This window comes from Ranitomeya variabilis, chromosome 2 (assembly GCF_051348905.1).
Source record: "Ranitomeya variabilis isolate aRanVar5 chromosome 2, aRanVar5.hap1, whole genome shotgun sequence".
In the NCBI taxonomy this organism is placed as follows: Eukaryota; Metazoa; Chordata; class Amphibia; order Anura; family Dendrobatidae; genus Ranitomeya; species Ranitomeya variabilis.
The window spans coordinates 457120940-457140268 of record NC_135233.1 but is presented as its reverse complement, the minus strand read 5'-3'; the positions used below and the strand labels follow the sequence as shown (position 1 = coordinate 457140268).

The window sequence follows — 19329 nt, the reverse complement described above, 5'->3', positions numbered from 1 at the left end:
GGCCGTTGCAAACCGTCGGCCCGACGTACCAACGGACGTTGTGCTAAATTTAGCACAACGTGGGCAGCGGATGCAGTTTTACAACGCATCTGCTACCCATTGTGATGAGTGGGGAGGAGGGGGCGGAGTTCCGGCCGGGCATGCGCGGTCGGAAATGGCGGATCTGACGGACAAAAAAAGTTGAACTTTTTTTGTCACGACGGACCGCTCAAACACAACGCATCCGTCGCACGATGGATGCTACGTGTGGCCATCCGTCGCAATCCGTCCATTAAAGTGTCCATTAAAAACGGATCCTGCGGGCACATTTGCAGGATCCGTTTTTTTGCAATAACGACAGATTGCGACGGAGGCAAAAAGACGGAAGTGTGAAAGAGGCCTTAATCCGTCAGTGTTGAAAAGACGGATCCTGTGCAGATTGTAAAAAACGGATCCGTTGATGCAGCAGCTGCAGGAAAAATGGGTTAGGCTACTTTCACACTAGCGTCGGGCACTGTACGTCGCAATGCGTCGTTGTGGAGAAAAAACGCATCCTGCAAAGTTGCCCGCAGGATGCGCTTTTTCTCCATAGACTTTTATTAGAGATGCATTGCCACACGTCGCAACCATCGTGCGACGGTTGCGTCGTGTTATGGTGGACCGTCGGCACAAAAAAATGTTACATGTAACGTTTTTTTGCACGTTGTGTCCGCCCCCTCCTCCCCGGACCTTACAATGGGGCAGCGGAGGCGTCGTAAGACTGCTTCCGCTGCCCACGTCGGGCATAATTTTCACAGTATGTGTCGGTACGTCGGGCCGACGCTAGTGTGAAAGCAGCCTTAAATTAAAGGAATAGAAATCCTTCCAGGCATGCTCAGTGTAAAAAAAACGGAATCTGTTGCTGGATTCCGTCATTTGACGGACAGCAATGGATCCTGCGCCCATAGGCTTCCATTCTAGCCAACGACGGACGCCGCAGGATCCGTCGCTGTATGTTTTTTCGACGCAGACAAAAAAACATTACATTAAACGTTTTTTCCAGACAACGGTCCGCCAAAACACGACGGATCCGTCGCACGATGGATGCGACATGTGGCCATCCGTCGCTAATACAAGTCTATGGGGGAAAAATGCCTAAGAGTGGCATCACTATGATGGAAAAATAAGTGGACCAAGCCCATATTGTGGATACCTAAGGGTACCGTTACACTAAACGACCTGGCCGTGATCGTTGGTAAGTAGTTGTGTGGTCGCTGGGGAGCTGTCACACAGACAGCTCTCCAGCGACCAACGATGCCGAAGTCCCCGGGTAACCAGGGTAAACATCGGGTTACTAAGCGCAGGGCCGCGCTTAGTAACCCGATGTTTACCCTGGTTACCATCGTAAATGTAAAAAAAAAAAAAAACAGTACATACTCACATTCCGGTGTCCGTCAGGTCCCTCGCCGTCAGCTTCCCGCACTGACTGTGAGTGCCGGCCGTAAAGTAAAAGCAGAGCACAGCGGTGACGTCACCGCTGTGCCCAGCTTTCCAGCCGGCACTGACAGTCAGTGCGGGAAGCAGACGGCGAGGGACCTGACGGACACCGGAATGTGAGTATGTACTGTTTGGTTTTTTTTTTACATTTACGATGGTAACCAGGGTAAACATCGGGTTACTAAGCGCGGCCCTGCGCTTAGTAACCCGATGTTTACCCTGGTTACAAGCGATCGCATCGCTGAATCGGTGTCACACACACCGATCCAGCGATGACAGCGGGAGATCCAGCGACGAAATAAAGTTCCAAACGATCTGCTACAACGTACGATTCTCAGCGGGGTCCCTGATCGCTGCTGCGTGTCAGACACAGCGATATCGTATGGATATCGCTGGAACGTCACGGATCGTACCGTCGTAGCGACCAAAGTGCCACTGTGAGACGGTACCCTAAGACCTGAGCTGACTGTAAAAAATAAAAAAAAAGTTTACACATAAATCATACCACTGATTTTCCCAGTGGAGGATTGAAAGTAAAATGATGAATGACGGTTGGTATCAAATGTATAAATACTTTCAGAAGCAGAAACTAGGTACAAAACAAACGTCCGAATACATGATAGATGTTGACATCCTGATAGTTTTCGGGTTGTGTTCCTCAGTGTGTCTCCAATGCAATTTTTCTCCCAAAACTCTTTGGGAGGATGATCTGGAAGCAGAGACGGAAGGTGTTATCTGAGCATGCTTGTGTGCTGAATGTCTTCAGCATGCTCTTAATATATTCGAGTCCCTGCGGCTGCATGTCTCGCGTATGTTCGATAACCATAACACGTAAAAATTGTTAGGCAATCCCTCCATCTGTTGCGAGTGTCGGACAGTCGTGAGCCATGCAGCCGCAGAGACTCGAACATATTATTCGAGGACACCGAAGTCACTCAGCACACGAGCATGTTCGCTCATCACTGTTAATTAATCCCCATAATCGATTATTGGAGCCATGAAAATCATGGAATATATTAGCTGAAAAATTGGGAGAACAAGATTAGAGAACATCCATGCTGATAACGCTACATTTCCTATACAATTAAAAGTTCGTCTACTGGGATGAATTGGAACAGAGGAGCCTGCAGTCGGTGGGTGTAATGTGGAAACAGCGTATTTCTATACAGTACAGCCGTACATGTACGCACTAATGGGATCCGATTACATGAGGCGATAGATAGTCGCCATCTTTCAGTTACAGACTTGTGCCCACACCAATGTCTCCGTCTACCTCCCGTGTGCTGACTGAGGTAAGAAAACTGAAGAGACAAATTTGATCCGACGTGTTTTTTTTCCCCACCCCATGTGTGAGGTAATGTGTCGTCACGGGGCCGGAAGCGTCGAGCACATATCGCGATAACACAGCCAGCAGCACTGTTCCCCCTCCCATCTGCGTGGACGTCGTCCTGTAGTGAGCACATCGGAGCTGCTGCCGCCGCCGCCATCATTCTCTCTTTCCCTCAGCTGCAAAAATGAGGGACACCGTTAAGATTTTCGTCGGTAATGTGGAATACCGGACCACGCAGGAGGAGCTGACTGAAATCTTCCAGAAGTACGGCACAGTGGTGAGCTGCGCCGTCATGAGTCGGTACGCTTTCATTCACATGCGGGCGTCGGACAGCGCCACGAAGGCGATCGAAGAGCTGAACGGTCGCGAGCTCCACGGCAAGAAATTGGTGGTCGAGCTATCGAAGCCCCGACCCCAGAACACCTGGAAGATATTCATAGGCAATGTCGGCACCGAATGCGAAGCCTCCGAACTCCGAGCATTGTTCGAAACGTATGGGAAAGTGGTAGAGTGCGATGTGGTGAAAGGTAATAACGGCCGGAGGAGGAGGAAGGAGTGTGTGTGAGGAAAGTAAAATGGCCGCCCGCGCGCTGGGTGACATAAGATGGCGGCCGCTTGTCTGACTGAATCGTTTGTAGTTGCCGCCTCCCCGCGTTTCTTTGATGCTGCGTCTCTTTAACCCCTTCTAGTGTGGCCCGTGCCCAGAAGAAGATGGCTGAGGGACACACAAGCTCTGTTGTTTACCGTATTCCTCGATCGACAGCTCAGTTAGTTGTCGAAAATTGCGTAACGTCATCCTGTGAGGAATTGATGTTTCGACGTTGTGTAGTGCGTCCGAATCAAATTATTGCCATTGATAGTTTCTGGAGATGCGTGTAACGTCATCCTGTGCATAGGATATATTTCGACGTCATATAATGCGTCCTTATCGCCGTTAATCCACTCTTCGCTTTATGTGCGCACATCGCGGGGTGTCGTCGCAGTCACCTCTTTTCATTCCTGCAATGTGTGTGTTAATTTCCCCATTCGTGTCGATCAGCGCAGTTTCTGCGTTATTCCTCGATCAGCGCAGTTTCTGTGTTATTCCTGATCCTGTGAGGTGCGGTTTGATCCAGAGATTTCCCGAAAGAAAGTTCCCCGGCTAGTGCGGGGCGAGTAGTAGTCCGATGGTGTACGTTTAGCGTCGTCTGAAGGCCGGCTATATACACATCAGATAATGTTCACGCAGTTTTATTTTTTTTCAAGGAGGAAACTCTTCTCTTTAGAGATTTTTTTTTTTTTTAATTCCTGTTCATATGGAATAATCTGAGATGTTAAAAAATGAAAGCACCTTCCTCAAGCGGAAATAACTTGGGAAATCTTTATTTTTAGGGAATTTTTCTTTCCTGTAAAGATTTATCGTTTACTCCAAACCCTTCAAATTTTTGTTTTGTGGTCTTTTGATTGGACAGTTTGATGCAGATTCCTTTAGGATCCATGTTGGGCATCACGCACCCCACCAGGTTTTTATCAGGACCTCTTAAGGGAAAAAAACCTCATGAGCATTAAAGTGGATTTTCTACAGAAATGAATAAATGTACCTTCACACTAAGCGACTTTGCAGCGAGAACGACGACGATCCGTGACGTTGCAGCGTCCTGGATAGCGATCTCGTTGTTTGACACGCAGCAGCGATCAGGATCCTGCTGTGATATCGCTGGTCGGAGCTAGAAGTCCAGAACTTTATTTCGTCGCTGTCATCGCTGGAGCGGCGTGTGACGTCGATCCAGCGATGTGTTCACTTGTAACTGTTTTTTTTTTTTACTTTTACAATGGTAACCAGGGTAAATATCAGGTTACTAAGCGCGGCCCTGCACTTAGTAACCCGATGTTTACCCGGGTGCTGCAGGGGGAGTTCGGCATCGTTGAAGACAGTTTCAACGATGCCGAAGTCGTTCCCCTGATCGTCGGTCGCTGGAGAGAGCTGTCTGTGTGACAGCTCCCCAGCGACCACACCACGACTTACCAACGATCACGGCCAGGTCGTATCGTTGGTAAGTCGTTTAGTGTAACTGTACCTTTTAGGAGAGCATTTTTCATTTGTCTATGGGAAATCCACTTTGGTGAGCTGATGAGGATTTATGTTTTTAAGCACTTTCTTGGCGGAAAGTGGCACTTTTAACTGGTTTTCACATCTCATATTTACAGCATGTCTACAGGATATACTATAAATGAATCCTAGGTGAAGGTCACAGGAGTGGGAGCTGCAGCTGTCTTATCTTGAGCAATTGAGAATGAATAGTTGGCCGCACATGCGCTGCTTTCTATTCACTTCTGCGTGAATTTTGAAAATTGCATCTTGATGTGAGATCGCTGTGGATACACTGTAAATGTCTGAGAAGGAATAACCCTTATGAAGGCAACCTGTTTACAGCTTTTACTGATTGCTCCAAAAATACAGCAGTGTAGCGCTTTATAAGGAAAGACAATTATGAGAAATCACAATTAGTAGGCATATGTAAATGGGGCTGGAAGTGCAGTGGGGAGTGATAATGCACTTCTGTCTCGTCTCTGTATTCCCCACTTAGTGCCGCGCTCTGGATGAAAGGTTGTTGGATCTATTACATCATGTCTATGCATAGGAGATGCACAGTTTGGTCTTTTCAATGCATCTGTGAAGTATCTGCTGCACGGGTGCCTGCAACACCAGTGACCTCTCCCATCAACCAGAGGAGGATGGCACCAAGCAATGAATAGAGGTGCTGGAAATGCATGGACAGGCCCCAGTGCACTTGCAGCCTCATTTACATATGTCTTCAAAAGGCTGTCTCCCTGCTGGAAGAACACTTTGGGGTCATAAAGGTATCAATTGTCTTATATTAAGACATTTGCAAATTGTTGCTGACAGGTTCGATTTAAAGGGATCCTGTCAGGTCCCCCGAGAACCACAAGCAGTTGCGTCTGCATATGTAGACACACTGCCTAACAGTCTCTGTGTTATATTACATACTTTTTCTAAAGATCTGTTTGTGTATTTCTAAAGTTTGTTTTTGATATGAAAATAAGAGCTTCGACTAGTCGAGAGGGCGTTGGTGTCCCCAGACTAGTCTGCCCACTAAGCATGTTACCACTACCGTATGGTCGTGACAACATAACTTACAAGAGCCCGCGAAATTGCAAGCACCATACTTAACTTGTGCATGCGTGCAGCTTTCTCCCCGCTCACCTTTGATCCTCTGAAGCCGAGTGTGTGTGTTCCAGCTTCAGAGAGGCACACTGCACATGATTGGAAGTACAGAGACTTTCGATCATGCGCAGTGCACCTCTCTGAAGCTGGGACACATATACCCGGCTTCAGAGGATCAATGGTGAGCGGGGAAGAAGCCGCGGTAATTATGGTGCTTGCAATGTCGCTGGCACTTGTAAGTCATGTTATCACGTCCACAGGGGCGTAATAACATGCTATGGTGGCCAACTTGTCTGAGGACAGGAATGCCCTCTCAATTAGTCAAATCCCTCATTTACATATCATAAACGTACTTTACAAATACTCTTTCTAAAGATCTGTTTATGCATGTAATATAGCTCAGGGACTGTTAAGGTACCGTCACATTTAGCGATGCTGCAGCGATCTAGACAACGATGCCAATCGCTGCAGCGTCGCTGTGTGGTCGCTGGAGAGCTGTCACACAGACAGCTCTCCAGCGACCAACGATGCCGAAGTCCCCAGGTAACCAGGGTAAACATCGGGGCACTAAGCGCAGGGCCGCGCTTAGTAACCCGATGTTTACCCTGGTTACCAGTGTAAATGTAAAAAAAAAACAAACACTACATACTTACATTCCGGTGTCTGTCGCGTCCGCTTCCCTGCACTGTGTCAGCGCCGGCCCTAAAGCAGAGCAGTGACGTCACTGCTGTGCTCTGCTTTACGGCCGGCGCTGACACAGTGCAGGGAAGCGGGGGGACGCGACAGATCCCAGAATGTAAGTATGTAGTGTTTGGGTTTTTTTACACTTACAATGGTAACCAGGGTAAATATCGGGTTACTAAGCGCGGCCCTGCGCTTAGTAACCCGATGTTTACCCTGGTTGCCAGTGAACACATCGCTGAATCCGCGTCACACACATCGCTGAATCTGCGTCACACACACCGATCCAGCGATGTCAGCGGGTGATCCAGCGACGAAATAAGGTGCTGGCCTTCTAGCTCCGACCAACGATGTCACAGCAGGATCCTGATCGCTGCTGCGTGTCAAACACAACGATATCGCTATCCAGGACGCTGCAACGTCACGGATCGCTATAGTTATCGTTGTTAAGTTGTTCAGTGTGAAGGTACCTTAAGGATGCGATCAATTGACTTATAGCCAGCCAACATCTGCCTGTAGTATTAAATGGTGAATCTCTGTCCACATCAGTTTAATTAATTTGATTATTAATGGTTAGAAAAGCATTCTGCGTTCGTGCACTTGGCAAAAGCTCATGAAGTATAGTTAACATTTTCGTGGGCTGTTATTTTGCAAACCAAGACTGAAAGTATTATCCTGTCCCTTTTCCGCCTATGATGCTTTTCTATAGTGTCCCTACAAAAAGTGTACCTTGTTTTATAGGTTTTTTTTGTAATATACAATGGATTTCTATGCTCGATATGCATCCTTCCTGACTGCAGTGTCAGACGTATGCGTCACCGTCCCACCCCCGACGATTGTGCAGTGTAAACATCCGCTGATTTCCCCCCCAAACAAGCGAGCAAAACGCTCATTTGTCTGGGGATTTACCGTAATCTTTTGGTTCGCTGTAAAGGTAATTGTTCTCGGCAGCACATGGCCCTACGTAAACAGGACGTGCTACCGAGAATATAGACAGCCTTTGCACACTGAACGATCTACTGCTTATTGTTTTGGGAACATATTTAATGCGATCTACCTGTCCAAGCTGGCTATTGCGTAGTGTAAACCCAGCTTTGGTCTCTGCAAATGTACATTGCTGTCTCTGTTGAATGGTTCTGAAGGAAAGAATAGCACTGTATCTGGCGCTGATATTTCCACCATCACAGCTTATACCGCAGTAGAACCCAATAGCCCCTATTTTAAGTCAGTGGGGTCTGTGAGTTTCCACCAGTGACAGATCTGGCTATGCAGATAAGAGCAACTAGATTTAACGCTGTTTATCATTATTCGATTACACTTCACATTAAGTAGAAGGATATTATAGAGTCCGACTCCTTGGTTAATTTGGGGCTTGGAGATTGTTCACTATGGTTCGTTTCTCCAGTATTGTGCATTTTATTTCATTCTCTGAATGACATTTGATCTATGACATACTTTTAAAAATATTACAATGTAGGTATTAAGTTCTGAAAGATGTATAACATATTTTTTCTTCCTCTCCTTGTATGCTACTTCATCAGACTTTGCGTTCGTTCACATGGAAAAAGAAAGCGACGCTAGGGAAGCTATCGACAAACTGAATGGCAGAGATTTAAGAGGCAGACGGATTAATGTGGAGATGTCCAGTAAGGCTACGAGCGGTAACGATAGCGGTCGCTCACGTAGGTCTTATGAATACCGAGATGCACCACAGAGCCGCGCTGAGGCATATAACCGCAGGAGAGCAACCGAAGCGACTTACGCGTCCTATGCCCTGAAATCGCCATATGAGCATTATATTGGAGATTCTGAGCGATATGATGCTTACGACAGAGCGCGTCCACCTTCCCCGATGTACTACTCGCGAGACAGGAGTCCCTTACGGAGGTCGCCCACAAGAGCATACTATGAGGGAGCAATGACTTCCACTGCACTTGCACAGAAGTATCGTACTCCAGCAACAGACTATGCTTCATATTCATCCGCCTATGGGGTCCAGACAACTCCGTCATTGTCGTCTGCCTATAGTAGTCAGACTTCGGCGTTGGCTTCTGCCTATGCTGCTCGTGCCCTTACTGCTGTGAATCAGACGGGATATGAGAGTCAGACTGCTGCATATGGTGCAGACGCCGCTACATATAATGCACAGGCAGCAGCTGCAGCTTATCGACAACAAGCTCTAGCCACAGGATACGCTGCACAGATTCCTGCAATGGCGTCGTCCTACACCACCCAGACTGCAGCCAACCCTTATGGATCCATTTCCACCACTACTCCCTATGCGCCGGCTACTGCATATCGTCAGCAGCAAGGTACCGCCTATGACCCCTCCCAAATCTCAGGTCTTGGGACACAGGCTGCTTATTCATCCCTCCAGGCTACAAATGATGCGCTCATGTATGAGCGCACCGCTCTTTCACCGCCACGAAGCGCTACCTCAGATAGCTTCAAGAAAACGGCAGATGCTTATAAAAGGTAAGTAAAGCAAGCTAGTCTGGGTTGAAATTACCATTACATAAGATCCAAAGAGGTGAATCGGGAATGTGTCCTTTTTGCCCTTAGCAGGAAATGGGCATTTTGTTTTTCTTTTATTAAGCTAGTCCAAGGCAAATTATTGCTAGGTTTAGAAGCCAGTTACCCAAGTTAGAAGCCTGTGGTGACATGCTATAGGCTGTAGTCACTATAAAACTGGGAAAGACTCTACAGGGAACCTGTCGGCAGGATTGTGCACAGTAACCTATAGACAGTGTCAGGTCGGTGCATTTATACTGATTAAAATGATACCTTGGTTGATGAAATCCATCTTGTGGTTGTTTTTTAATCTTTATTTTCAGTTTTGAGTTGATCTGCTCAGGGGCGGCCTGTGGGGGTCGTCATGTGGTGCTCTGATTAGGTATTCATAATGCAGACTGCTGACAGGTCACTAATCCCTCACTGACCTGCCCTCTAGTTTTCATAATGAATATCTGTACATACTGAAGGAAAAAAAACAAACGCTTCTGCAGGCAGGTGCTAACCGTAGCACCTGTGCTGCAGCATGATCACGTTTAGTGTCCAGTTAATAAGTATTCTTGATGTTATTGATCAACTGTAAAAAAAAAAAAATAATCTATTTGAAAATGGCACCTGCGCAGTAGCAGCTGTCGGTGTGCAGAGAGATCCGATAGATATTATTGCACAGGCGCCGGGACGCCATCTTGCTCGAAGAGAAGCAAAAATCCTCCTCCAAGATGATGATCGCCGAGAGCTGCTACTGCACTGGCGGCTCCTTCTTGGAGGAAAATGTCGTTTTTTTTTGTTTGTTTTTTTCCAGCAAGATTTTTAATTTTTTTTTTTTCCTTTATACTTCCTCAATAACATCAAGAATACTTACTAACTGAACACTAAACGTGATTATGCTGCAGCGCAGGTTCCACATCTGGCACCTGCATGCAGAAGCATTGGGTTTATTTTTTCTACAGTATGTACAGGTATTCATTATGCAAACTAGGAGGCAGGTAACTAAGGGTCCAGTGACCTGTCTGCATTATGTATACCTAATCAGAGCACCACCTAAAGACCCCCCTCCAGGTCCACCCTGCAGAACAGGCATATCATTAAAGGTCACCGTCACACTCAGCGACGTTGCAGCGATATAGACGAGCCGATCGCTGCAGCGTCGCTGTTTAGGTCGCTGTAGAGATGTCAAACACAGCAGCTCCAGAACGATGCAGGAGCGATCCTGTGACGTAGTGGTGACTCGCTTATCGTTCTCACAGGTCGTTAGCTCCATGTAAAACATTGCTGACATTGTTGATTTTGCTGTCAAACACGACGATACACGACGACCTGACGACCAAATAAAGTTCTGGACTTCTAGCTCCGACCAGCGATATCACAGCGGGATCCAGATCGCTGCTGCGTGTCAAACACAACGAGATCGCTATTCAGGACGCTGCAACGTCACGGATCGTTGTCGTTCTCGTTGTAAAGTTGCTGAGTGTGAAGGTACCTTTACACAAAACTGAAAATAAAGATTAAACCCACATGATAGATTTCATCAACCAAGGTTACATTTTAATCAGTTTAACGGTGCCGTCCTGACACTGTAGGTTGCTGTGCACAATCCTGCTGACGGGTTCCCTTTAAACATCACTTGCAATGTAGCTAGGCTAGAACTCCCCTTGGTAATATGAGCAGTACCCTTCTTTCCCTCTGTCCTGCACTACCACTGTCATTTCTCTCCCCCCCACCTTTCTAGTCTGTCCCTTCATAAAGCAAACTGGGTGCCCTACTTCTAAAAAGTTACAAGTTAGACTCTTGTTTAATCATCTCCCAGGTTTTTTTTCACACTTCCTGATATCCCACTGCAGTGCGTTCTGTATGGACAGCTGACTATTGGATATTTTATATTCTGCAGTATATTGTGGTAAAGTGAGGAAAGTTATCATTTCTTTAGTGCATTGTTACTCTACAGAAAGTAGTATAAATCCTTTGGGTCTGTAAGATTAGCGCTTTCAGTATCAAAACAGGATGACTTTTTTTTTTTTTTTTTGCCTTGTATGTTTTAGGGTCTATTGTTAATAAAGAGGGGAGTAAGTCATTGTCACCGATGGTGACTGAAGAGTGCCAATATAGGAGTATCAAAAGTTGTTCCACCGTCTGGCTGTACAGTTCAGTTAGGCTACTTTCACACATCCGTTTTTCGCCATCAGGCGCAATCCAGCGAATTGTGAAAAAAAAAAAAAAAAAACGGATCCGGCGAATGATGCCGCCGGATCTGTTTTTTTCCCCCCATAGACTTGTATAAGGCTACGTTCACATTTGTGGTGTTGGGCGCGGCGACGCAACCAACAACGCATGTACACAACGCAGCGTTTTGCGACGCATGCGTTGTCATAAGATCCTACAGATCGGGACTTTCGGCACAGGGAAAACGCTACAAGTAGCGCCCCCTGCGCCCTGTCTTGTGCGTCTATATGACGCATGCGTCGTAAAGCGCAGTACAACGCATACCGGCGCATGTCCGTGCGCCCCCCATGTTAAAGATAGGGGCGCATGATGCATGTGTCGGTATGCGTCGACGACGCTGCGCCCAACAACGCAAATGTGAACTTAGCCTTAGCCCCGGATTGCGCCTGATGGCCTTCCGTTTCGTCCGTTTTTCGACGGGTCCTGCAAAAATTTGTTATGGCGAAAAAACTGACAGCACCGGAATCGTCGTCGTCCGGCTTTTCTTACAATGGACACCGGATGCGCCACATGACGCCTCCAAAATATCTCTCTCTCGCGCTCGCTCTCTCTCTCGTGCGCTCCCCTTCCTCTTCCCCTTCCTCTTCTCTTCCCCCAGGCAGCCTTCCCGCTCCTCGCGATGCCCCCGTTCCCAGTGATGCCTAGCGACAACCCCAGATGACGTAGCAGTCTCGCGAGACTGCTACGTCATCACAGGTCATTGCTGCAAGGCATTTCTGGGAACGGGAGCATCGCGAGGAGCGGGAAGGCTGCCTGGGGGAAGAGAAGAGGAAGGGGAAGAAGGTGAGAATTTCACAATTTTTTTTTTACATTATATCTTTATCCCGGATTCGGAAGAAAAGCTGATCCAGCAATCTGTCCCGCCGCCGGATTATGCCTGACAGGGCGGGGCGGATGTGTGAAAGTACCCTTACAGATAGGAAGTTGTATGTTGGCAACCTTTACTTAGCATCTAATCAAGTGTAGCGTTGTTATAAGGATGTAGGAGTTTTCAGATTTTAAAGGGAACCTGTCACCCCGTTTTTTCAATATGAGGTAAAAATAGTGTTCAATAGGGCCGAGATGCGAACTCTGCTTCAGGAAAATGACCGCCGCGATCTCCATCTGCCCACGCGCGGCCTCCCGCGGCCATTTTCATGAAGCCCCAGGAAGCAGAGCACTCCATCTGCGCACGCGCGGCCTCGAGAAGATGGCCGCCGCCACCGATAAACCGTTGAATAGCGCAGATCACGCTCTTTTTCTGCCGCTGCGCAGTGCATTCGGCTGTTGCGCATGCGCGAACCACTACGCCAACGCCGGGAAGAAAAGCTAGAGGTGGGGGACCTGCGTGATTGACAGCCGAAAACGGCGACTTTACTAAGGTATTTTGGCAGCAAAGGTGGGGAATCAGGGGATAATAAAGGCACTATTGTACAGCACAGCTCAGGCTGTGAATAGAACACTATTTTTACCTCATATTGAAAAAACGGGGTGACAGGTTCCCTTTAACAAATGAGCTTTTGCTGCCATCAAGTGGATTACTTTGCATTATTCACAACTAGGTGCAGATATCACCTGATCATCACTACTGTAAAATCCTGCTACTGTTTGGTAGTAGTACTGTTTAACTGCATAATTTAACTTTCTCGTTAATAGCTTTGGAGGACAGAGGGGCTCGATGTTTCTGATACAGTGCTCCAAATCCCCTTCACATATATAGGTAAATAATTGACTTATCCAACTTACTAATACTATGTAACCAGTAGTTAAAGGGTTAAGTAATCCATTAAGCTCTGAGATGGGAATATATCTGCTTCTATGGGACACTGGAAACGGTCATTCAGGAGATTCCGAAATAGCGTAGAGCTGCCTGCCATGTTTCAGGAGTCGCCACCTCCTGTGATCCGCACATAGTGATTAGATATTCCTGTGTTTGGAAGTTTGAATACCCATTTAATGTTACCAGAAAAAAATCTGTATATTATTCCTTAAGTTCTGAATTGGGGGTGAATAGGATGGTGGTGGGGTGAACTTTTTCTTACATTCTGTGAAGAGATGAAAGATTCAATACACACCATGTGGGGGGAAAAGAGTTTCTGGCTTCCTGTAGCCACCGATAAGAAATGTTTAAATGCTTTCTGCATGCATTTATTTTTTAGTTTAATTCAGACCGACACACATCTTTTCCAGTGCTAAAGCTATTGTCTAAAGTTTTATAGAAGAGGAGGATTGAAATAAATTGATTACTGGACTTTCCGTTGCTTTTTATTTGCAGCGAGGGTTGTGAGAACCTGGCTTTACACGTCACTGTGACAACATCAAGCTGGTGAAGGCACCATTAATTTAACCGTATGCAGTAAGCTCCTAGTGCGATCTGCAGGCCGACAGAATTAGATCACTGATTTTGTCTTTATATATGCTGGGTGTTTGGAGCTCTGTAGTAGAAAAAATAAACTCCGCCACCTCTCAAAATATGTAGTAACTAATCATCACCTAATTTTGACCCCTTTTTATTAGAAAATAAGGAATGAGATGTTGTTGTTAAAATAAAAATAAAAAAATCCAGTTGTCTGTCAACTGCTGTGCCCAATGATCCTGAATCACTCCTCTGTTAGAGGATAACTCTTTGATATTTATCAGCAATGTAAGCACATGATCTCTGCACTCTGAATCATGAAAATACCAAGTCTCCAGGAAAAAGTTGATCTATGAAGACCTCGAGTTTACTGTGCCACACAACTTTATTAGAGGCATTCTTGCAGAGATCTTTGTAGACCTTCTATTCGTTTCAGTCGTCCGTATGCTGTACTTAATTTGTCACAATGCCACATGTAGTAACGTCAGGACTTGAAGCAATGCTGAAAATGGATTTAGGCCACGTTCACACATTCAGTATTTGTAAGCCAAAGTTGGGAGTAGAACAATCTGAGGAAAAGTATAATGGATACCCGTGCACCACTTTTTTGTATTTTTCACCCTGGTTTTGGCTTACAAATGCTGATGTCAAATACTCGCCAAACACAGAATGTCTGAACATGGCCTTAAAGTGCAAACAGTTTTTTTAAAATGTATAAGTGAGGGAGACATATTTTCTAGTTACTACTTATGTGGTTTATGGTGCGCAATTTTTTATTTTTTTGTAGTATTAAACCTCCTTTTGTGTTTCGACCGCAGGATCGCCCCCTGACCGCCGTTACTCTGAACTATCTGATTATCGCCGTTTAGCACAGAAGCTACAGGATTCTTTTCGCCGATTGCCGCCCAAGGCTCAAATGGATTTTCTTCACACAGCTGAAACACAATCTGACTATACTCAATATGCGGCTTATAATGATTATCTAAGAGCAGCACAAGCACCCAGTTTTCCATGACACATGTAACAGCATCTCTGGGGTCGTGTCTGACAAGTGTTTTTAGAACATAGGGTGACTGTTATAACAATGTCCCTCAAGTGTATGGAATATTGTAACAAAAAAGTCACTGTTGCCTTTTGCAACCTAGTCAGGTTTCTAGTAATCTAATTAGTTTTGATGGGCACTGACATGTTTTGTTACAGCTAGTGATGAGCGAATATACTCGTTACTCGAGATTTCCTGAGCACGCTCGGGGGTCCTCCGAGTATTTTTTTTTAGTGCTCGGAGATTTAGTTTTTCTTGCCGCAGCTGAATGATTTACATCTCTTAGCCAGCATAAGTACATGTGGGGATTGCCTGGTTGCTAGGGAATCCCCACATGTACTTATGCTGGCTAACAGATGTAAATCATTCAGCTGCTGCAAGAAAAACTAAATTTCCGAGCACTAAAAAATACTCGGAGGACCCCTGAGCGTGCTTGAGAAATCTCGAGTAACGAGTATATTCGCTCATCACTAGTTACAGCCCTTTCACTACTTTTTTCTTTCTGTGTGTACGTATGTGTACAAACTAAGTATAGATATGGCATTAAGGCTTTCTTGATCAGTTCTCAATGTTTTTTTCTTTTATATGAGGGGAACCATTATCTCACTTTATTTTCACACATTAGGGATAAGGGGGCTTGGGTGTTTTTCACACCGTTATATATTCTAAGCTTTTGCCTGTAACTGAACATGGTGTAAAGGAGGGAAAAGTTTGCCACGAAACAGGTAGAAATTGCATACGACTATACAGTGCTCCCCACTAATATAAAATATTTATCACAAAAAGTGTTTGAGCCATGATTTTATTTTTTTGGGTTTTTTTTTTTTTTTTTGTGACTAAACCTTGTGGCGCAAGATGAACCCAATTTGTATGAAACCAAGAAGTTAACACCTTCCTTGAGACCAAACAGCTGCCTGCTGCAATAGGAGCCAAATTTTTATTATCTGCGTTGGGCGCAAAATTATATATTTTTATGTAAATGCTAATAGTATTTCGATCCATATATAATTTTAGTGCTAACTTTCTGGTCATTTATGAATTTATATTTTATTTTCAAGCTCTCCTGTTGTATTTTTCCTAAACGAATGTAATTAAACTTTCCATGGTTGAATTTTGATTTTTGTAGAATTATTTATTAACATTCATTCTTTCCTCTTCAGATCACAGCCACTTAAACTTTAGGTAAAGCTGGTAATGTGTAGATTAGGCCAGTTTCACCCTAGCGTTTTTGTACGCAGCGTACTCCTGCTTACAGCTTTCCTTAAGATCCGCATGCGTCTTGCGTACCTATATTGAATATTGTGTACGCAGGGACATGCGTTGTATACGGATACGACCCCGTGGTTCGTTTTGACGTGCCTACCGAACACATGTTGTGTTTGTAATACGAGGAGAAAAAGGAGTAAATTGGGTTAAAGAGATATTTTATTTAAGTACACAAAACATTAGTACATAATATAATAAGTACAAAAGTTCAAGAGATATAAGGTGCAAAAAGGATGATTAAAAGACAGGGCTGTTTGCACACCTGGGGATACCTATCTATAAGCAAGTCAGAGATAAGGCTGCTAGTGCACAGTAGTTAACAATGGCAGCTGCTGCAACAACCAACAATCCTAAGTAGGATGTTAGAAAGTATATATTATGCAGTGCTTACCAATTAAAAGACGGGCAGAAACACACACTGGGCTGGAACCGTGGCAATAAGAAACCCCCGACGCGCGTTTCGCTTCCAAAGTATGTGCTTTCTCAAGGGGAAGTGCAGGTAAAGTGCCGAAAAGGACCTTCATATACGACTGGTGGAAATACATGTGACCGGTCACATAGTGTGTGCGGACCATTGGAAACCCGGCAAGAAACGGCACATGCGCCGATCGATCCGCAGGTCCTGCATCGGAGACCAGCGTCACCCATCCATACACGCAAGCGGGGAGGGAAAACCCCCACTCACGTTAGGGAGGCAAAGGAGATGCCGCACCGATACAGGAAAGTACGGACCGAACAGGTGCACGCGCACAGCCATGGGTGAGTATAGATGTAACGCACACCATACTGCAACATGATACAAGGTGACCAGATAAAGGGACAAGAAGGGAGAAACAATAGATAAATTCAAAGACCGTACTATGCTGGAAAATACAAATAACCATAAAAGACACACATCAGTCCAAATGCCCGAGACAAACCCACCCCAGATTGAACCATAAAGGGATTCGTAATGGGGCCCCATAGCGGAGCTCCCGTAATCAATGCTATATGTATATATCATTCCGGGTGGTAGTGAGTCTTCAGTCTTCTGGGTCCATAATATCAACTCCAATATAGCGGTACATAAACCCATTTGTCCATGGATGAAAAAGAAGTACGTCTGAAGCGGCACTTCAAAAAATAAACTAGAGAATAAGAAAAAAGGGTAATAGTGAAAAAAAAATGAGAAGTTGTGAAGCATAAAAAAATAAAAACGGAAACCAGGATGAAAACCCGCTTTCATAGAGGGGAACTAGATGTGACAAGGGAGTGAAGAAGTCAACATCTGACACAACAAACCCACAAATGTAGTTTAACAAAAATATATATAAATATAAATGAATAAATCAATAAATGACTCAAATTGTTACAAAAATGAGAAACTAAGAGCTTCGTTCAAACCATTAGGCGCAACAGTGTTGAGCCGTACAATCCAGGAAGCCTCACGTTGTGCCAGTATTTTTTTTATAGTTACCCCCTCGTATGCCTAAATGCGCGCAATCGATGCCCCTGACCCGAAATGAACCAGCGTCACAGTTGTGAAATAGTTTAAAGTGACGGGGGATCGTCTTCAGGCCAGAGGCATCGACGGCCGTCCTCGCTGCCTGAATATCACGCACATGCTCTCTAGTGCGGATACGGAGCTCACTTGATGTTAAACCGATGTAAATTAACGAACACCCACACGTGGCGTAGTAGATGACGTTTGTCGTGGCACACGAAATATGGTGTCTGATAGAAAATGTCCTGGACCCATCAGATGATGAAAAAGACAAAGTCCATAAAATGTTAGCGCAGGCCACACAGTGGCCGCATTGAAAACATCCCTAAAGGGGACCCCTAGTACCAAAGGGATTAGTCACGGGTGATGTAATGACTCCGAACAAGTATATTATTCAGGTTTGGAGACCACCTGGCCGTCATGGAGGGGAAAGGCACCCAGGGCAGGACCGAAGGATGGCTCAGTAGAAAGGACCGACCAATGTTTGGTAAGAATTTCTCTAATATTGGCCCATTCGTGATTGTATGTTCTAAATCTAATTTTCTCGTCCCTCAGCCCACTCCTAGTTTTATCCACTGTAGAATACAGATCCCTACGTTGTGTCCTCCTGGCCCTGTCATAGCCATGCCGGACACTCCTGCGACTATAGCCACGTGCTTCAAAGCGTGCTTTAAGAGCCACGGATTGCGCTTGAAATTTATCCTCAGTGGAGCAGATCTGCCTCACCCTCAGAAATAGTCCGACCGGGATGGCCCTCACGGTTGCTGGATTGTGCGCCGAGTCAGCGTGAAGCAATGCATTCACCGCAGTTTGTTTTCTGAAGACATCAGTCTGGATGCGGCATGTGCCATCAATCTCCAGAGTGATGTCCAGGAAATCAATATGACCAATGTCATATTTGTATGTCAAACGAATGTTGAACGGGCTATCGTTCAGCTGACTCATAAATATCTCGAGCTGCCGCGCTGCCCCCCCCCCCCCAAAAAAAAAATATCTATATACCTGAGCCAGCACAGCACATGGTGGCGGCCCGTGCCCCCTCGTCGCCAAAAAGGAATCTCTCCCAATAACCTAGGAAGAGATTAGCATACGAGGGCGCACAGGCCGCGCCCATGGCCGTGCCACGCCTCTGCAGGTAGTAGACATCTTAAAAACAAAAAAGTTATGGGTTAGGGCAAAGCGCAGCAGCTCGAGAATAAAGTCACAAAGGGGGCCACCGAGGTCGGAGGAGCTGAGGAAGAGGCGGACAACCTCCAATCCGTGCTCATGATCTATACAAGTGTACAGAGTCTGGATATCTGCAGTGACCAGGAGGACACCGGGGTCCACAAGGACGCCGTCCATCCGTGTAAGGACGTCCGTCGTGTCCCTGACATACGAAGGTAAAACTTCGACCAATGGTTTAAGATAAAAATCTATAAATTTACATACAGGGTCACAAAGGCCGTCGATGCTTGACACGATCGGACGTCCCGGAGGACTGTCGGCGTCCTTGTGGACCTTGGGTAAGAGATAAAACGTAGGCACTCCAGGGTACTGTAAAGCGCTGCGTAATATGTTAGCGCTATATAAAAATAAAGATTATTATTACCTGATTGTCAAACCCTCAATAACCTTGTTGTTGATTACATTATTCTCCACAGCTCTGATAAGTATAGCTTGTAACTGAGACGAGAAAGAAGACCATGGGTTATACGTTAATTTGGTATATGTCGCCGTATCTTTGAGTTGGCGAAATGCCTCTTTTTCATATTTATTACATGGCCAGATCACGATATTTCCCCCCTTGTCAGCTGGCTTATACACCACATCTTTATAGGATTGTAATTCCTTTATAGCT

At 45.6% G+C, this 19329-nt stretch overlaps 1 protein-coding gene across 6 annotated transcripts; it reads left to right on the top strand.

The window, feature by feature from the left end:
- The first annotated feature begins 2783 nt into the window (after positions 1-2783).
- Positions 2784-15851, top strand: LOC143806622 (RNA-binding protein 14-like). 6 transcript variants are annotated; one of them, XR_013221521.1, is made up of 5 exons: positions 2796-3312; positions 8174-9107; positions 12999-13062; positions 14517-15025; positions 15064-15851. XR_013221521.1 is itself a non-coding variant. In XM_077287368.1 (4 exons), the coding sequence occupies exons 1-3, from the start codon at positions 2970-2972 to the stop codon at positions 13060-13062; spliced, it is 1341 nt and encodes a 446-aa protein (XP_077143483.1). In that variant the 5' UTR covers positions 2784-2969; the 3' UTR covers positions 14517-15851. The 6 variants fall into 6 exon arrangements, 4 of the variants coding, with proteins under 4 accessions (XP_077143483.1, XP_077143486.1, XP_077143484.1 ...); XM_077287368.1 differs by having other exon boundaries at positions 2784-3312; positions 14517-15851; XR_013221522.1 differs by lacking the exon at positions 12999-13062.
- The last annotated feature ends 3478 nt before the right edge of the window (positions 15852-19329 follow it).

Excerpts from the sequence above, each read along its gene's own strand:
- LOC143806622 (XM_077287368.1), top strand. The coding sequence starts at position 2,970 with ATGAGGGACACCGTTAAGATTTTCGTCGGTAATGTGGAATACCGGACC. Across the intron at positions 3,313-8,173 it reads AGAGTGCGATGTGGTGAAAG|ACTTTGCGTTCGTTCACATG; the intron begins GTAATAACGGCC and ends CTACTTCATCAG. Across the intron at positions 9,108-12,998 it reads ACGGCAGATGCTTATAAAAG|CTTTGGAGGACAGAGGGGCT; the intron begins GTAAGTAAAGCA and ends TCTCGTTAATAG.